General features: G+C 31.1%; 1 protein-coding gene across 1 annotated transcript in view; it reads right to left on the reverse strand.

Annotated features, from left to right (window-relative positions):
- Positions 1-454: 454 nt before the first annotated feature.
- LOC134716148 (telomerase protein component 1-like) overlaps positions 455-19,252 on the reverse strand; it is a 50,128-nt gene continuing 31,330 nt past the window's right edge. The window contains exons 39-57 of the mRNA XM_063578939.1: positions 18,868-18,973; positions 18,059-18,178; positions 17,598-17,696; positions 17,226-17,373; positions 16,695-16,798; positions 16,139-16,296; positions 15,514-15,619; positions 15,016-15,132; positions 14,435-14,542; positions 13,744-13,900; positions 12,877-13,025; positions 12,282-12,493; positions 11,606-11,669; positions 11,255-11,373; positions 10,273-10,410; positions 8,618-8,741; positions 4,108-4,278; positions 3,802-3,903; positions 455-3,472 (exon numbers count right to left, since the gene is read on the reverse strand). Of these exons, the coding sequence (XP_063435009.1) occupies positions 3,332-3,472; positions 3,802-3,903; positions 4,108-4,278; positions 8,618-8,741; positions 10,273-10,410; positions 11,255-11,373; positions 11,606-11,669; positions 12,282-12,493; positions 12,877-13,025; positions 13,744-13,900; positions 14,435-14,542; positions 15,016-15,132; positions 15,514-15,619; positions 16,139-16,296; positions 16,695-16,798; positions 17,226-17,373; positions 17,598-17,696; positions 18,059-18,178; positions 18,868-18,973 (2,443 nt within the window). The 3' untranslated portion in view covers positions 455-3,331. The remainder of the gene's footprint in view (positions 3,473-3,801; positions 3,904-4,107; positions 4,279-8,617; positions 8,742-10,272; positions 10,411-11,254; positions 11,374-11,605; positions 11,670-12,281; positions 12,494-12,876; positions 13,026-13,743; positions 13,901-14,434; positions 14,543-15,015; positions 15,133-15,513; positions 15,620-16,138; positions 16,297-16,694; positions 16,799-17,225; positions 17,374-17,597; positions 17,697-18,058; positions 18,179-18,867; positions 18,974-19,252) is intronic.

Consider the following 19,252-nt stretch of genomic DNA (forward strand, 5'->3'; position numbering starts at 1 on the left):
TATGAGATATGTGATTGTTTTAAAGTCAAAATACCATGACTAAGGAGGCAAAGCTTCCCTCACAAAAGACCATTGTATGGCGATCTTAAAATGTATGTTGTTTAAGGCACAGAGTGTTGCTGGGTTGCTGTCTAAAAGATGTTTCCCTAACACCTATTTAATTAATATTTGTCTATTCTTACACTTAGAATGTATGAGCCTATGGGGTCTGTAACTGTCCTGTGAATTTCATTGCCTTTTGATTTTCTATAATTACTACTTTGCAGTCTATAGTCTTTAAATCTGGATATTAGGTAAATACAAATAATGATAAGTAAGGGTTACGCATTTTGAGCCTGATACAACAATATCTGTCTTCATAAGTTAATAGGAGACATTAATATGAAATATGTTGTAACAAATACTTCTAGTCCTAAGTGATCATGTATAATGGAAAAAAACAAAAACAAAAATGTTTAATTAACATTTTTTTATTCAAAACATATCAAAAACAAATGTATAACAACAAAAAAGTTAACAAATATCTGTGATTTCTATCGCTTCTTAATGAGAAGATTGCTGAAATCACAAAACTGGTACATACAAATTGAAAAAAAACAAAATGTACTAACATTTTGGAAAATAAAAAGGAAATAAAAGATTGTTTAGGAATTTCTCAGATTTCTGATTATCATTCATTTCAAACTTTCTCTATTCCAACATGCATTCTGACACAGCACTTCCAGTACTTTTCTTGCTTTCATCTTTCAGTCTACCAATCATTATTTTTCTTACTTCATCCATCCTTCCTCTTCTTTCACTCTAGCCATTTTCACAGTTTACCACAATCCACATTCTTTTGGCAATGACTTTCATTCCTTTATTTTCTTACATCTCATTCATCTCTTTTTCTCTCTTTTTTTGTATTTCACACACAACATATAAATACTCTTTCACAATTTTTAAAATAGATGAAATTTGTGTACCAGCCATTTTGGTAAAATATCTGAGTATTTTTAATGATTTTTTTAACCACCCCCAAAATACAATAATTTTATGAAAAAATGTCTTATTATCTTTTCTATTTGACCCCCTTTAAAAATATAGAACAAAACTAAAAAAAAATAATACTAATAGTAATTATTGTTTAAAAATCAAGAAAATTAAAATCAAGCTAAGTTAACAAATTCATTTATTATATTTTCTTAAACATAAATATGTGAATCTTCCAAAGACTGGACTAAATAAAGTGACAAGTACTCTTCTACTTGTTTATATTTATTAGTCGTAAAAATTTACCTCCTGCAAAATAATCTATTAAAGTATACAATAAAACAATTTACTGTGATCATCAATGTTGACATTTAAATGAGAGACCTATGCAGAAAGATGTGTCATACGTGCAACATGCATGTATCTAATTTCGGTTCCGATGGTACCAACTTATATCTAGGTCAGTAAAACAACAACTTCTTGCATATTTAATGCATGTTACAATAATTAAAAAAAAAGGTGAAGTGTAATAGAAAGACATTAAGTTGTCACAGGTAAAAAAAAAGAGATCGTTGACAATATAAAATGTGTTTCAATTGTATATTTGAACGATGCAATAAAACCATAATTTCACCGTGGGAAATGTTTCAAGGCCAAAAACTGAGAAATAGAGTTAAATATATATTCTTCAGTTATAAACTTTGGTCTTGTTTTAATGCATATACTTTTAACCAGAATATAAACAATACACTTGTTGTATCATATTTTATAAATCAGCAATAACATGATTTTTTTTTCAACTGTAACAATTATTTAGTTGGGTTAAAAAAACATCTGTTGTTTTTCAATGATAAATTGTTAAGAGAAGGTATCCTAAATATAACTTTTTAGGTTAACTAAAAAAAACCAACAGAACAGACAGTGTTTTATAGGGATTTAAAAAATAACAGAAAACAAAAACTATCAATGGTAAAAACTGTTGAGTAAGGCCTATTAGTTCATAACTCTGCTCCATCATTTGTATACATAAACAGTAGAGTAAAGTGCAGGTTTTGCTGTGAGAACCCCTCCACCCACCTATTCTGAAAATAAAAAATATGGTGAAATGCACATGGCATTAAGTTATCATGACTAAGATTCATTGACATAAAGTCAATTATCTAAGAAAAAGTGGATTCCTAATAGGAAGCTATCCTCATGCCAATATAACAAACTTTATATCATGGGAAATATCACAAAAATCTTCGGATAAAAAAACTTGTATATAAGGTGCACTAAAGATGCAATTACACACTGAATTCTGTTACATCACATTTAATGGCTTATAAGAAGTGACTGTAAGACAAACAATGAAACGATCAAACGAGAATAATGATGAATGCATACTCCCAACATCAATACCAGTAAGTGAGAAGGTAAATGATCAATACCCAACATCAGTACTGGTAAGTGGGACTATAATGACCGTCTTATTTGTTCATTGCACTAAAAATCATCACTACTCTTATGTACATATATACTATACATTTCTACTAAATGATAAAAATAGTGAAAAATCTCAAAAGAGATAGTTTGTATCACCACAAATTAAACATGGTGATTACCTCTACAAAACAATGTAACTCCAATATATGCAATATAATAACTTCTAAAACTGATATAAAAAAAAATATGTACAAACAAAGTTTTTCTTTTGTTATCTATCAAACTATCAATGAAACAAAATATACTAACAAAAATATAACATAACAAATATGAATTGTACTAAAAGTGTTAAACAAAATCTTATCAGATGATATACATATAATACAGCATATTCATTCTTTATGTAAAGAAAATGATATAAAAAAGTCTAAATGTCAGATATTGCACACACAATATACAAGCCATATAAATACAATATAAAGATTTTTAAATTCTAAAACATAAATTACTGGTAAAATTTTTGAATAATGTACAAACTCAATGCTTTAAAATGGGATGAAAATGTTTTCCAAAAATTATATCTTTACAGCATATTTTTGCTATGTTTATTTCACATGATAATGTTAGAATTACTGAAAACTAGAAAATGCATATCTAAACAATTCTTATAAATTTAATTTGAAATTAACTAAAACAGACAGTGCATACATTAACAAATATATATCAAATTCTTAACAAATAGTCACAATATGCAATTGAATTCAATGCATTTTTTTTTCTTCATTATTTACATACAAAATTGTATATTTTTTTTCTATCTCCTTCAAAGTAAACACATTGCCACAATTAATTACAATTCCCTCTTTTTACAGCATCAAGTATGATGAATTCACCTTTGTCTTTCTCTGTGAAAATAGTATTTTTTCTCTACTGTTTATTTGCCTCCACTCCAGGTCAAGTAATGAATGTTACCCAATTCATCTCCACAGGCAAGGGAGACAACTGAATATGGATTGTGTAAAACTTTCACAATTGTCATTGTGGTAACTGGTGCTGGACAGAAGAATAAACCAACCTATAAAAGAATCATGCAATCAGTTATTAACAAATGCAAACAAGTACAGTTTATATTCAGTTGGGATAGACATTTATAAAAGGAGGCCCAGTGAGTCTGCAGTGTAAAGACGAGCATGTTCTAAATAAGAAAAAAATATCTTCAAGTAGCTTCTTTCCAAGTTATATAAAATTTCATGGAGGTTATTCATGTTTTAAAAATGTATGAATTTTGAGACTGTTAAAAATGTTAACTGCCAAAAAAAACCAAGTCATTTATCAGTAAAAGTATTTAAAAATATTTTCTTTACAAAATTTGCTTCAATTAGTTTTTGTTAATTATAAACTTACCTGCTTCATATCTTTATCCCATACTTTGACTGTTCTGTCTTGAGAAGCAGTGAAAATAAGATCATCTGTCATATCTACTGCTGTCACTGCTCCACCATGTACCTAGAAAATAAACAAAATTGAATAATGAAAAAAAATAATAACAATAATCTAAAAAAAGAACCTCAAGTTCAATGTGAATGGTAAATAATTTTGAAGAGTAAAGTCTCTAGATTACTGGATGTATAAGGAAGAATGAGCGGTCAAAACTACATACTAAATAATGTAATTCTGAGCATGAATATTTTTAAAAATGTGTACACCTACCCTTGTTGTAGATTTAGAGTTGGTTATCTGCCCTTTAGAATCTCCAATTATCTGTAGTTTGCCATCAACAGCCATGCTGTGTACCCAAACTGGTTGTTTCTTGTGCATTAATACATCTGTGTCAACTCTGTTTGGAATCGAAATCCTGGTTATAACTTTTATGTTGCATTTCTGAAAGAACAGAAAGAATGATATACAGTGTTCTTGAACCAGGTTTTCAATCAACCTAAAAATTAATACCATTATTTATAAATGGGGATTATGGAAAACAGATGATGCACCTGCTTGTATATTATGTTATAAGCCATTTTTAAATTAAAAAAAATATAATACATGTTGAAGAATGATTCTAATTTAAACCAGATGCTCCGCAGGGCGTAGCTTTATACAACCGCAGAGGTTGAACCCTGAACGGTTGGGGCAAGTATGGACATAACATTCAAGCTGGATTCAGCTCTAAATTTGGATTGTGATTAAATAGTTGACACAGCATAGGTTTCTGACACAGAATGAATGTGTTCTAATGAAATTAAATTTTTTGTTTTCTCTTAGAGCAATTCACTATGCTGTTGAATATTATTCCTCTCAAAAAAATGTTTGAAGAAATTTTCTTTTTATTTATGAAATTTCAAATGAGAAAATTGAACCCATTTTTTTTAATCACATCCCCCTTTCCCTTATTCCAAAACTAATCTCAATTAAAATTTCTAATGGAGTTTGCAACAATTACTACTCATTTAAATACATCATAAAATATTAAGATGTAAAAAAACTGCTTTTTTATCAGTTGGTAGTAAAAAGTGAATATACATTGTATATTGTATATATAACAAAGATTTAAGTTGATTCTGGACAAAGAAAGATAACTCCAAATAAAAAAAAATCTTACAATTAGATATTTCTTGCTTACTATTCTGGACAAAGAAAGATAACTCTAATTAAAAACAAAATTGCTATTTCACAATATTTTGCAATAAGATATTTCTTGCCATTGCGCAATACTGTGCAATTGAAAAGACTTGCTATTGCACAAAACTTAATATAATTATTTTAGATCCTGATTTGGACCAACTTGAAAACTGGGTCCATAATCAACCAGATGCTCCGCAGGGCGTAGCTTTATACGACCGCAGAGGTTGAACCCTGAACGGTTGGGGCAAGTATGGACACAACATTCAAGCTGGATTCCACTCTAAATTTGGATTGTGATTAAATAGTTGACACAGCATAGGTTTCTGACACAGAATGAATGTATTCAAATGAACTTAAAATTTTTTGTTTTCTCTTAGAGCAATTCACTATGCTGTTGAATATTAATCCTCTCAAAAAAATGTTTGAAGAAATTTTCTTTTTATTTATGAAATTTCAAATGAGAAAAATTGAACCCAATTTTTTATTCACATCCCCCTTTCCCTTATTCCAAAACTAATTTCAATTAAAATATTCTAATGGAGTTTGCAACAATTACTACTCATTTAAATACACCATAAAATATTAAGATGTAAAAAAACTGCTTGTTATCACTGAATGGTAAAGATTATTTAAATTTACCAGTTGGTAGTAAAAAGTGAATATACATTGTATATTGTATATAACAAAGATTTAAGTTGATTCTGGACAAAGAACGATAACTCCAATTAAAAAAAATTCTTGCAGATATTTCTTGCTTACTATACTGGACAAAGAAAGATAACTCTTAATTAAAAAAAAATTTGCTATTTCACAATATTGTGAAATTAGATATTTCTTGCCATTGCACAATACTGTGCAATTGAAAAGACTTGCTATTGCACAATACTTAATATAATAATTTTAGATCCTGATTTGGACCAACTTGAAAACTGGGCCCATAATCAAAAATCTAAGTACATGTTTAGATTCAGCATATCAAAGAGGCCCAAGAATTTAATTTTTGTTAAAATCAAACTTAGTTTAATTTTGGACCCTTTGCACTTTAATTTAGACCAATTTTAAAACTGGGCCAAAAATTAAGAATCTACATACACAGTTAGATTTGGCATATCAAAGAACCCCAATTATTCAATTTTTGATGAAATCAAACAATGTTTAATTTTGGACCTCGATTTGGGCCAACTTGAAAACTGGGCCAATAATCAAAAATCTAAGTACATTTTTAGATTCAGCATATCAAAGAACCCCAAGGTTTCAATTTTTGTTAAAATCAAACTAAGTTTAATTTTGGACCCTTTGGACCTTAATGTAGACCAATTTGAAAACGGGACCAAAAATTAAGAATATACATACACAGTTAGATTCTGCATATTAAAGAACCCCAATTATTCAATTTTGATGAAATCAAGCAAAGTTTAATTTTGGACCCTTTGGGCCCCTTTTTCCTTAACTGTTGGGACCAAAACTCCCAAAATCAATACCAACCTTCCTTTTATAGTCATAAACCTTATGTTTAAATTTCATAGATTTCTATTTACTTATACTAACGCTATGGTGCGAAAACCAAGAAAAATGCTTATTTGGGTCCCTTTTTGGCCCCTTATTCCTAAACTGTTGGGACCGAAACTCCCAAAATCAATACCAACCTTCCTTTTGTGGTCATAAACATTGTGTTTAAATTTCATTGATTTCTATTCACTTTAACTAAAGTTATTGTGCGAAAACCAAAAATAATGCTTATTTGGGCCCTTTTTTGGCCCCTAATTCCTAAACTGTTGAAACCAAAACTCCCAAAATCAATCCCAACCTTTCTTTTGTGGTCATAAACCTTGTGTCAAAATTTCATAGATTTCTATTAACTTAAACTAAAGTTATAGTGCGAAAACCAAGAAAATGCTTATTTGGGCCCTTTTTGGCCCCTAATTCCTAAAATGTTGGGACCAAAACTCCCAAAATCAATACCAGCCTTCCTTTTATGGTCATAAACCTTGTGTTAAAATTTCATAGATTTCTATTCACTTTTACTAAAGTTAGAGTGCGAATACTAAAAGTATTCGGACGACGACGACGACGACGACGACGACGACGACGACGACGACGCCAACGTGATAGCAATATACGACGAAAATTTTTTCAAAATTTGCGGTCGTATAAAAATCTAAGTACATGTTTGGATTCAGCATATCAAAGAACCCCAAATTATCAATTTTTGTTAAAATCAAACTAAGTTTAATTTTGGACCCTTTGGACTTTAATGTAGACCAATTTGAAAACAAGACCAAAAATGAGGAATCTACATACACAGTTAGATTTGGCATATCAAAGAACCCCATTTATTCAATTTTTGATGAAATCAAACAAAGTTTAATTTTGGACCCCGATTTGGATCAACTTGAAAACTGGGCCGATAATCAAGAATCTAAGTACATTTTTAGATTCAGCATATCAAAGAACCCAACCGATTAATTTTTTGTCAAAATCAAACGAAGTTTAATTTTGGACCCTTTGGACCTTAATGTAGACCAATTTGAAAACGGGACCAAAAGTTAAAAATCTACATACACAGTTAGATTCGGCATATCAAAGAACCCCATTTATTCAATTTTGATGAAATCAAACAAAGTTTAATTTTGGACCTTTTGGGCCCCTTATTCCTTAACTGTTGGGATTAAAACTCCCAAAATCATTACCAACCTTCCTTTTATGGTCTTAACCTTGTGTTTCAATTTCAGAGATTTCTATTTACTTATACTAAAGTTATGGTGCGAAAACCAAGAAAATGTTTATTTGGGTCCCTTTTTGGCCCCTAATTCCTAAACTGTTCGGACCTAAACTCCCAAAATCAATACCAACCTTCCTTTTGTGGTCATAAACATTGTGTTCAAATTTCATTATTTTCTATTTACTGAAACTAAAGTTATTGTGCGAAAACCAAGAATAATGCTTATTTGGGCCCTTTTTTGGCCCCTAATTCCTACACTGTTGAAACCAAAACTCCCAAAATCAATCCCAACCTTTCTTTTGTGGTCATAAACCTTGTGTCAAAATTTCATAGATTTCTATTAACTTAAACTAAAGTTATAGTGCGAAAACCAAGAAAATGCTTATTTGGGCCCTTTTTGGCCCCTAATTCCTAAAATGTTGGGACCAAAACTCCCAAAATCAATACCAACCTTCCTTTTGTGGTCATAAACCTTGTGATAAAATTTTATAGATTTATATTCACTTTTACTAAAGTTAAAGTGCGAAAACTAAAAGTATTCGGACGACGACGACGACGACGACGACGACGCCAAAGTGATAGCAATATACGACGAAAATTTTTTCAAAATTTGCGGTCGTATAAAAATCTGTTTGGAAAAATTTGATTTGAAAAGGACTATATACAATTTAAAATCAACTCAACATAATCATACCAGGTTATTATCATATTTTCAAAAAAATATTTGAAGAAAATAAAGTTGTTGAAAAGCAGGGAAAATCTCATTCATGACTTAACATCAACAACACATTTCTTTTTGAGCTTTCACAACAATACTTGTTTCAACCTGCATGTAGATAAATTATAAAACAGCATGTACTTTGTATTAAGCTTTACCTTTTCCATTGTAACTTTTATTTCAATGACCATTCCACTAGCAGTGGTAGCATACAGACATCCAGGCTTAGATTTTGTCTGATACAAACTTAATATCCAGTCGGCTTTATCCACTACACATTTTCTGTAACATTATAAAATTAAATTTAAATTGATTAAATGCCACCTTCAGCACATATAACTATAGCTATATCATGGTGGCTTGTTTAATTGGTTGAGGAAGCAATAGTACTCATAGAATATAACTTTGGCAGAAGAAAAAAACAATCATTTTCCATAAAGATCTTAGTCAATCCATTTTGCCAAAGCAGGGTCAGAAATAACAACCTCTGTAGTGAGTTTTGGCCCCTAAACCACAGAGTGAAATGAAAACAAAATTAGTTACAGCTACTTTAGACTTTTGATTATGAGAGATTGCATCTTTGCTCTTCTTCTGATAGCATTTTACAACAGTGTAAAATCTCATCAATATATGTCCATATGCTTATAAGATGCACTAACAAGGCACAAGGTATGATTGACAGAATGGCAGATGGACAAATAGATGGACAAGCTGATTCATGTATTCACATGAAACTTTGGTTAAGGTATTAAAATAAAAGACAGAATGGACATAAATGCTGTTATCAAACTGAATAGTAGAACCAAGTATTCTCAAATTGTAACAGTCAGGGTTTCCGCTGGCGGTCGCCATTTTCGCAATTTGCGAAAAAAAATATAACTGTGGCGATTAAAATTCGTCATTGGCGATAGAATTTGGCGAAAGAAATATATAACGATTTATTTTCAGCCATCTTGTTTATTTACTTTTTTTCCGGTTTTTCTGACTTTACCGATCAGACAAAACTCGGAATTCATCTTGAACTCGTTAAGATTTGATAGAAAATCAATAATCAGCTGATTGCATTCATAGCTATCGACATCAAAGGACTAATTAATAAAGGTGTTGATTATATGATATGACAAAATGATATTGTTAAATGGCTTCTGTCACATGTCACAAAAGGGATTTATTAACCACTTTGTGACGCACGTGTTTGAATCAAAATTTTTACGCTTCCTCTCCTTCTTTTAATGATAGTCCAGAAAAGAAAATTGTTGTTATGACGAAAACTGTTCAAAAGCAAGAAAAGTCTCTGATTTAAAACTTTATCATTCAACTTTCATATAGGTAATTGATTTGAATTGGAACTTCAAAGTTGTTTCAGTTACACTTGTGTTTAAAGCATATTGTTTTACTTATTTACGATGGTATAGAAAAGAAAACTGTCGTTATGAAGAAATATATTCAAAAGGTTGGCATGAGAATAACCCTTCAATGTAATGACTACAACTTACATGAGCGATCAATTCCAAGTGATAAGATGCTTTGTTTTGTTGTAAAAAACACTTCCTATTTAGGGGGGGGGCGGGGCTTGAAAAAAGTGAAAATTTGAAGAAGAAAAAATATATGTGTATATGTGTGTTACTTGGCGAAAAAAATAATAAAGTGGCGAAAAATATATTGTTTTGGCGAAAGAGGTGGCGAAAAAAATAATTGACCCAGGGGAAACCCTGGTAACATTCAAATACTCATTTGTTTGGGTATGTATATTATTGTTTGGTTTTTGTGTACTGGTAATTGACATTTCTGTTTTATCCAATAATAATCTTACCTCTCAAACTGTTTGTTGTTCTTATAAACAGTTACTTCCCCTTTCCAATTGCCAGAGAAGACATGAGCTGAGGTTGTAGATTGAAGCAGACAAGTCACAGGTGTTGAACTGTTTTCTATTACAGTGGATTTCTCAACTCTGAAATATAGGACAAACTCTATATTTTGTAGATAAGCATTAGCATAGCAAAGTTTTTGTTCTATGTACAATTTCATGGCAAACAAAAATTATTGAATAATCTGTACAATATAAAAAAGAAGATGTGGTATGATTGCCAATCAGACAATTCTCCATAAGAGACCAAAATTACACAGACATTAACAACTATGGGTCACTGTACGACCTTCAATAATGAGCAAAGTGCATACTGCAAAAACAATTAATCGTGATTTACACTAATGAGCTTCGGTGTGTATAAAGTGAGGATTAAGACTTCCGTTGATGATCACCTAAAAACTACTCAATTCAGCATCTTTTATCTTGTTGTATTTTCTTTTGAAAAGAAAGAGTGAGATAAAACAAAATAAATAGAAATCAAAATTTTCTTAAATCTCTTGTGTCCGAGAATAAACAATTTTGTCAGCTATAACCAACCTGAATTACGAAACTATCGATTGGAAAAGCCATAGGATTTTTTTTAATTGAAAAAATTGAAAAGTAAAAATAATGTCATTATAATAATAAAAGACTGTGACAAACAAATACATCGATCTGATACTAAAATATTGATCCCCTTGCCATATTCCCCCCCGGATTTATTTTAGCTTTACCAAGTTAAACAAGAGTTGTGTCCCTTAGATTGTAAAACTTCTGGTGTTCGTTTGAGTCGAACTACGTGTATCTCGAAATATTTCTCTGGTCCGGCTGTATGTGTAAGATGAGTTACACTTGTAAATACTATTGCAAAGGGAAATAACTAAATAATAGACTAGAATAAAATAGAAATCAGGTCTACATTTAATTTCGTCATTGTAAGACATACCTCTTAATGTTCATGCCTTCTCTTGTGACAGACCAAGAAACAATTTGTCCATCTTCACCTGCTGTTATCATAGTATTGTCAATTTGGAATAAAGCAGCTGTAACAGAATACTTGGATACCTGTGACAAACGAAATAACATATAATTGCAAATGAAAAACATAGTACATTATCAGCTTACATTAAAACTAGATTACTGAAATTTCTCATTAATCAGTCACAACAAAACTGAGAAAATATGTGCCTTGATTTAAAAAAAAACTAAAATAAAAAAAGAATCCTTTGAATTATTTTGAGGTTTTACATGCTATTTTTGGACTTACATACAACTTTATTCAATAAGATAAGTTTACCTGCATCGTTCTCTCACAAACAAATACACCATTGTTTATGCTCCAGAACTTGACAACACCATCCCTTCAATAGAATAAAACAACATGTTAAACTAAAAAAAAAAAATGATTAACAAAAGTATATTTATGAAATTAGGAATGCATCAAATAACAAATCTTACTTCTGGTTTTGTTATATACTGGTGATATTTAATTCCAAAAACATATGTATTAAATCATTTCTGATGATATTCACAGATAATGAAATATTTTATCTGATAAAATTGACAATAGCCCCAATAGTTTTCTTTAGGAAAGTACACTTTTTTTTATTTGGAAGACAAGTGCTATTGAGAGGACAGAAATATGGTAAATCTTCAACAAAAAGAGAAGGAAATTGTTCCCCATATTCTTTTAAAAGTCTTTCTTGTGAACAAAAATTCTATCATAGGAGAGATCAACAATAATAATATAAATAATTTAATGTAGTAATGAATGAGATCTTTTTTAAAATCACTTTTCTCTCAATTACAGAAGACAATTTTACCCTCATTAAATTTGGACATTCTAAACAACTGGCTGAACATTATGTATTAATGAGCACCAAACAATTGGAGAAAATTAAGTAAGATATTTCATTGGATTGTATTCTTGTGTAAAACTATCTTTTCTATTTCAATCTATGCTGATCTCATACCTGCTTCCAGTCAGTAATCCTGTTCCATTTTCTATACAACTGACAAATGTCACTGATCCATTATGTCCTGCATCTGATGGTGTTGTTGACAACTCAGGAGCCCACAGACGGACAGACTTGTCTAGACTGCTTGTACACAATTTTCCCTGTGAGTCAGATGATACACTGAGTACTCTGTCATCGTGTCCAGACATACTGGCCAGCTCATTAGCCTAACAAACAAATAATACAGATGTACATACAAACCATAACTAGGCAATTATAAATAATAAACACTTTGAATTAAGCTTTGGAAAAAACAAATTAAATTCAAAATCATGAGAGATAAAAATAGATGATCCAAACCAAATTTAGAACACATCTAAGAGATTTTTTGCTTTAAAGTTCTACAAATTCTGTCAAGAATTGTACCCATGAGAATGCTTACAAGATAAGACGCACAATGGATGAAAGCACCATATTACTATATCCACTTAACATCATTGCATTAAGGACAAAAACACACAAACCCAATCTGATGTTCTGAATAAAGTTCCACCTCTGCTTAAGAAACCCTAACACCTTTAAGATTGAGAAAAATGCAAATTGTTTTTACCTGCAATGGTTGCCATACCCTGACTGTACCATCATCTCCACAAGTAGCTACCAGTACATCATCCATCTTTACACCTGGACGTTTGGATTTCTTTGTCTTCTTAGCAGCCTCTGCTGTTTCTACCATATCTGCCCACGATTTGTTTGCATCTTTAAAAAAATTGACAAATTGGTATGCATTACAGCTTCTTGTCATTAAGAGAATTTTGTGTAAGTCTAAAGGAATTCTGTTAGATGGTTTTCAATGAAAATTTGATTGACAATGTGCGACACAAATGCTGAAACAGCTGAAATCCTGGTATTGCCCCAGATGGACACTGCCAGATGACAAAATAATGTGGTTTCAGTGAAATTTATTATTGGTTGATTTCGAGCTATCTTCACATCTTTATAATAATATTGCTTGCACTCGGACCATGACAACATCTATGTTTGTTCTTACATAATTCAGTGCCTTAAAACGATACACTGTTATGATTGAAAAATCAAGTTTGCAAAAAATTAAAGAAAAAAATTCTGAAACAAAGTGAATAAATATGTATACTGAAAAGAAGAATACATTTCTTTACATTTAGTTTGTTATTTATAATACAATATTGTCAATTATATCAGAAATTTTCATGCTGTTTATGTTTTTGACATAATGGCATGACATACCAGGATAAGGTTCGCAAAAAAACAACAAAAAAACTTGTATTCTTTAATGGCATTATTTTTATTCAGCATTTCCTTAAATGACAATAACTTCCTATACACTGTTGTTCATTGCTAAACAATCTCAATAAGAAAGGATGCAAGGATTCCTAAATTTTAAAAAAAGAAATGTTTCTTGAGATCCCTGGACAAGCGGAAGTGTTAAAATATTTACCATCTTCTTCCTCTTCAGTGTCATCCTTGCTTGTTTTAACAATCATATCACACCCATTTACTCTCTGTGTATGTCCATACAGGGTTGTAATCTCTGTACCTTTCTGTGACCAAACTTTGACAGCTCCATCACTACTGCAGGACACTATACATCCATACTACAGAAACAAAAAAGTTCAATAGTGAGCGATTTCTGATTTATGCTACCCAAGTATATAGTATTTTGGTAAACAGGAAGTTTGAGAGCAATGGATGTGAAAATATATCAAATATATCAAAATTTAAATTTTGTTCACGAGTTGAAAAATGCAAAATGAGTTGATTTCACAACTGTCTTTTAATCAATTTGCTGACCAATAAAAGTTCAAAAGCCTGAAAAATGCATATGTTACTATGCAACGCCCTTAAGTACTGGAAAACAGTAGCAAGTGTCTGACAGTTCGGAAAAGGGCTCACACCTTACTTAGAGCATCCCTTAAGTGACATTGATTGTCGATATGCACATCTGGTGCAGGAAAATTGATACTGTTTATGTTATTACAACTCACCACTGCTGAAGGACTGACTTAATATGAAGCCATCTTGTACAGAAATTTTTGAGTAAGGGAAAAGAAATTTTTAGTTTACTCAACATATTGATTGAGTGCAAAGGGATTCCCTAATTATTTTGAATCCTTATTCTAATGACTTACACTATAGGAGATAGCATTAATTCCAGCCATGTGACCTGTTAGTGTGGATTTCTCTGTTCCTGTGGCAGTATCCCAAACCTTTAAGTTGAAATCAACGGAAGAAGTCACCTAAAAATAGAAATATTAGTGGGCATTTAGTTTAAAATGTATACAAATAGTTGACTGCTATCATTTCAAACACAAGTGATTTAGGCATTTGTCTCATTTCTATCTGAATTTTATTTTATTAGCAAACATAGCCATAAAGAATTATTACCTGAAACAACAATCCAGGCTAAGTATTGTTGTTTGCATTTGGACTGATCAACACTTCAATTGCTTTTTTTTCCATTTATATTTGTGACAATACTAAACTGTTGATACAGAGATATGTCTTGCCTGTATGCAATTTTGATAGCCTAATACAAAATAATGTTGAAATCAAAATGACAACATGTAAATTAACATGTAAGCTATAAGGCACAACTTTCAGTCTCTTTAACCATGACTAGTGTGGCATGGCAAAAAAATGCAATAAATCTAAACTAAGTGAATATGAGAACTCAATCTTTTTTGGATACTATTCAGTCTGTAATACTTACTATGAAGTCTGCTATATTTGACCATTGACATCCAGTTATCCAGTCTTTATGACAATCACTCATCACATTCATAAGAAGTGGTTCTGTTTCCCAGGTCACCTGGTAAATTCTTATACTCTGATAGAAAAAGGGGATAAACATTATATTAAATAAATAATTATAAGATAACAAATGTTCTTATCTACATTGATTTTGTTCACTGAACTTTTAAAGCTTTCTATATTAATGGGCCATGCTTGTTTCTGAAGGTTGTATCGTGACCTTTAGATGTTTACATTCACATCAGTTGGTCTATGGGGGATATTCGTATCAATGGCAATCATATCACATTTCCTTATTTTATATCTTTATACAGATGCTTGAGAAAAATTAAAATACAAAATATACAATATATATACAAAATATTTATGAATTATACAACTTAGGTTTATGTTAAACTGTTATAAAATTTGTTGCTGAAGCTTTAGCAAGTTAATTTAACTTTTCTTAAAAACTTACTGCATCCCTGCTTGCTGTTGCCAATAATGAGCCTTCACTGTTAAAAGTACAGCTGGTTACCGGTCCTACATGGCCTGATAAAGTGGAATACACTTTGAGCTTATTTCTGCAATCATAAATAAATAAATGAATATAGTAGTGTTAACATTTCACTTGTCACAAAAAAGAATTTAATTATTCAAAGTATCCAGAATTCAAGCATTTGCATGTGTGAAATTCAAAACTCAGAGCCTCAGTGATGACTGGCTAGTGATAAAGTAGTTTGACATCTAGATCACCTAGCCAAGGCAGGATCCTCCCTGAAAATGAATGGGAGAGATGTTTATAATACCTCTACATTCAACACTTTCATTGAGGAAGTTAGGATATATCAAATGAACATGTTTATATAAAACTGGCAATGTATGCTTGTGTCAGGGAAATCAATTACCTTCACCTCGATAATCATGGCAAAAGCTGTATAAATGATATTCAAGGTACATATTAATGAAAATAAACAACACATCCAGAAAATAGGACTCAAAATAACATTTTTAGCTTTAACCACAAATGACAGTTATTTTTTAATTGACAGCACACTATTTTAAAACTCCTACCCCTTCCAATTTTTTGGTTAAATGCTTACTTCTTTGATAAATCTTTCTCCTTTGGTGCTGGAAACAATGTACAAGTAAAATCTTCTGATCCTACAGCCATCAATGTTTTGGTCAGTGCTAAACACAGTACAGGTTTGGTGAAAGTTGTCAGTCTAATACCTCCTACAGATTCTTTTGTACTTGTTATCTGAAATATTCCAGTTACCATTAGAGTCAAAATAAAGGGATATTTTAATACTACTGTTGTCTTCAGCTCTACCTCCGTTATTTTACACTATATTTTGTAATTATTGAATTTTGGATGTAACATGTCTTCTGATTGGCTGACAGTGTTTCGATTATCATATCATAGACATTATTTTGTCATGTGACTGTGACGTCATTAATGCTTTTTCATGATTTAAGGCAGTTTAAAATTGAATTTAGAATTAAATTATAAGGAATGACTGTAATGACTGTCATATTTGGACTATTATTCAGTGTGCACCACATGTTTTATGGTATCTCTTCATAGACAGAAAAATATTACAGTGATTCCTTAAACAGTTTACACTAACAGTCATTCCTTAAACAGTTTACACTTACAGTCATTGTATTATCATCTGATCCTGCTGCTACCATGCCATCTCCAACATATTTGATACACCTTACTGATGCTGTATGGAGTTTATTGTCAAAAATTTCCCATCCTACAATAATTAAGAAATAATGACTATTTTTCAACTTAATTGATTACATACAATTGATTATAAAAATTAATTGAAATATCTAATTGCTGTCTGTATGAAGAAGTTTGATTATCTCCCTTGTTACACATGCAACTTGTCAACCGATGAAGTCAATTATTAATTTCAGTTGCAAAAAGTTTTGATTGAGAACAGGGATTTGTGCATACCTTCTGCTCAAGATTCCTTTAAAAGGCAATAACATAATGTGATAATTACGACAATCTTAGTTGATAGACATCCACTTTTATCAATTGTCTGAGTTTTCCATCAAGCCTCAGGAAGAAGCTCTTAAAATAAAACTTCACAAGCTGATCATTTTGGTGTTCTCCCTCCTCAGAAGGCAGAAATTGTATATCATAAACTATTTTTTAAAAGATTTCAATTTTACCTGTCATAACGTCAAAAGCTCTGATATTTCCACTGTGGTATCCAACAAATACAACATCACAATCTGGGTGAAGTGCTACTGACATGGCAGCTCCATGTTCCTCCATACCAATACATTGGACTGGTTTCCCAAGGTTCCCAGACCATACCTTCAAATTCAAAATATCACATTATGACATATCAAAGATATTGAACAGGGGTTACTCCTGGAATAGATGTATTTGGACACTACTTTTTTTATATCACACAATCCATAATTTTTCTTTTTACTGCAAATTCAGAAATTATTGCGATGTTTTTATTATTGCGAAAAATGTGACAGGGTTATAATCGTTATAATCCTATAAACTACTTCAACACATGATATCCTTACCTTGACTTTATGGTCATCACTAACTGTTATCAATTCTTTACCGGATGGAGAGAACGTCAGTTTGTTGATAGGTAGCGAGTGACCCTGGATATTACCAACCTGAAGGAAATAAAACAATATTTCATTTAGAGGGTACATAACACTTCAGGAGGCTATGAAATAGTATTGTGAAATTAAAGCATCTTTTTAACACAGATGAAATTTTCATATCATTATCATGATTTTGACATTTTTTGTTGTTTCAAGTGGAATCCACTGGCCCGATCCCATTAGTAAAATATTTGCTATTTGTTGCTTCCTTTAATGTCCAGTAGCAGATATTTCATGCATTTATTCAGGACTAGAATTTAATTACATTTGGAGATTGTTCAATTGATAACTCATCTATTGAAGAAAATAAAAGATGGAAACCATGCCTCCTTGTCACTCTCTGCATAAAATGAATGTAAACTATTGTTTACCTGTGTTCCATTGAATGCTGACCAGAGTTTAACATCACCATCTAAGGAGGCTGAGGCAATGTGACGTCCTGATGGAGAGTAGGCTACATCTCTCACTGATGTCTTGTGTCCTCGTAACACCTGAAAGGAGAAACATTTTATAACTTCTAGAATCTTATTTGTTATTTTAAACAAGGGTGAACATTCAATTCTACCAAAAGGTTTTAATTATTCTTTCAAAAAAGTTCTTCAAATTTGCTATCTACATTTGTGCATTGAACACCAGATTCCCATGTCACAAACAATTCAACTTGTACACTTGATTTGAGAAAGTAGGAATCATTTTCTTCATGAGTAATGGATTTTAGTATTAAAATTTGATTATTGGTCAGTAATAAAGATAAATTAGAGTTGACATTATGGAACCTTCTTGACATCGATTGAAATATCACCATTTTCAACTGAATGACCTCTTCCTTGTAATCAGTCTAGCTTTTTAAAAAGCGTAAATACATGCTTACTGTTTCCTAATGAAAATGTTTAAGGAAATTGCTATTTGAACTAATCCTTACCCATACCATATCTATAACCAACACAAGCTTAAACCCTTACTCTATCTCAAATCTTGAACTAACCATAACCTTACATTAACCATATAATGAACACTAAACCTTTGATACAGGGAACCCTAATGTAAAAGAAGTCTTCAGAATTATCTAAAATACCCCAAATGTTGTTTTTTTTGTGTTTCCAATCCCACTTAAATATCTTTTTACAAGATTCCTATAAACCTGGAAACACATCCTAAAATATTCAATGCCAATACATACTGCTTTTCTCTTCCTGTGAAATATATCCCAGATCTTTATTGTGGCATCCCAACTTCCTGTAACGATCAGCTGACCTTCTGGGTGGAAGTCAACACAGTTCACTTGGCTGAAATTGACACAGGTATCAATATATATTAAACATTGCAACTATTTTCAATTATATTTCAAATTTTAATTTGACACTAACTTATTTTGGTGGACACTTTTTCACTCTTAACCCAGTTTAGCTTTATTGACAAATGATTTTTGCTATTTTCTAACTTTGTTGATGAATTCATATAACAGTAGATCCTGGTTTGACATATCAGCATTTTTTTCTGCTTGCAAAGGCCAAATAGAAATATATTTCTCTTGAAAATAAATTGTATAACAACCCCCTTTCAAG

The sequence above is a fragment of the Mytilus trossulus genome, chromosome 4 (genome assembly GCF_036588685.1).
Source record: "Mytilus trossulus isolate FHL-02 chromosome 4, PNRI_Mtr1.1.1.hap1, whole genome shotgun sequence".
Taxonomy (NCBI): domain Eukaryota; kingdom Metazoa; phylum Mollusca; class Bivalvia; order Mytilida; family Mytilidae; genus Mytilus; species Mytilus trossulus.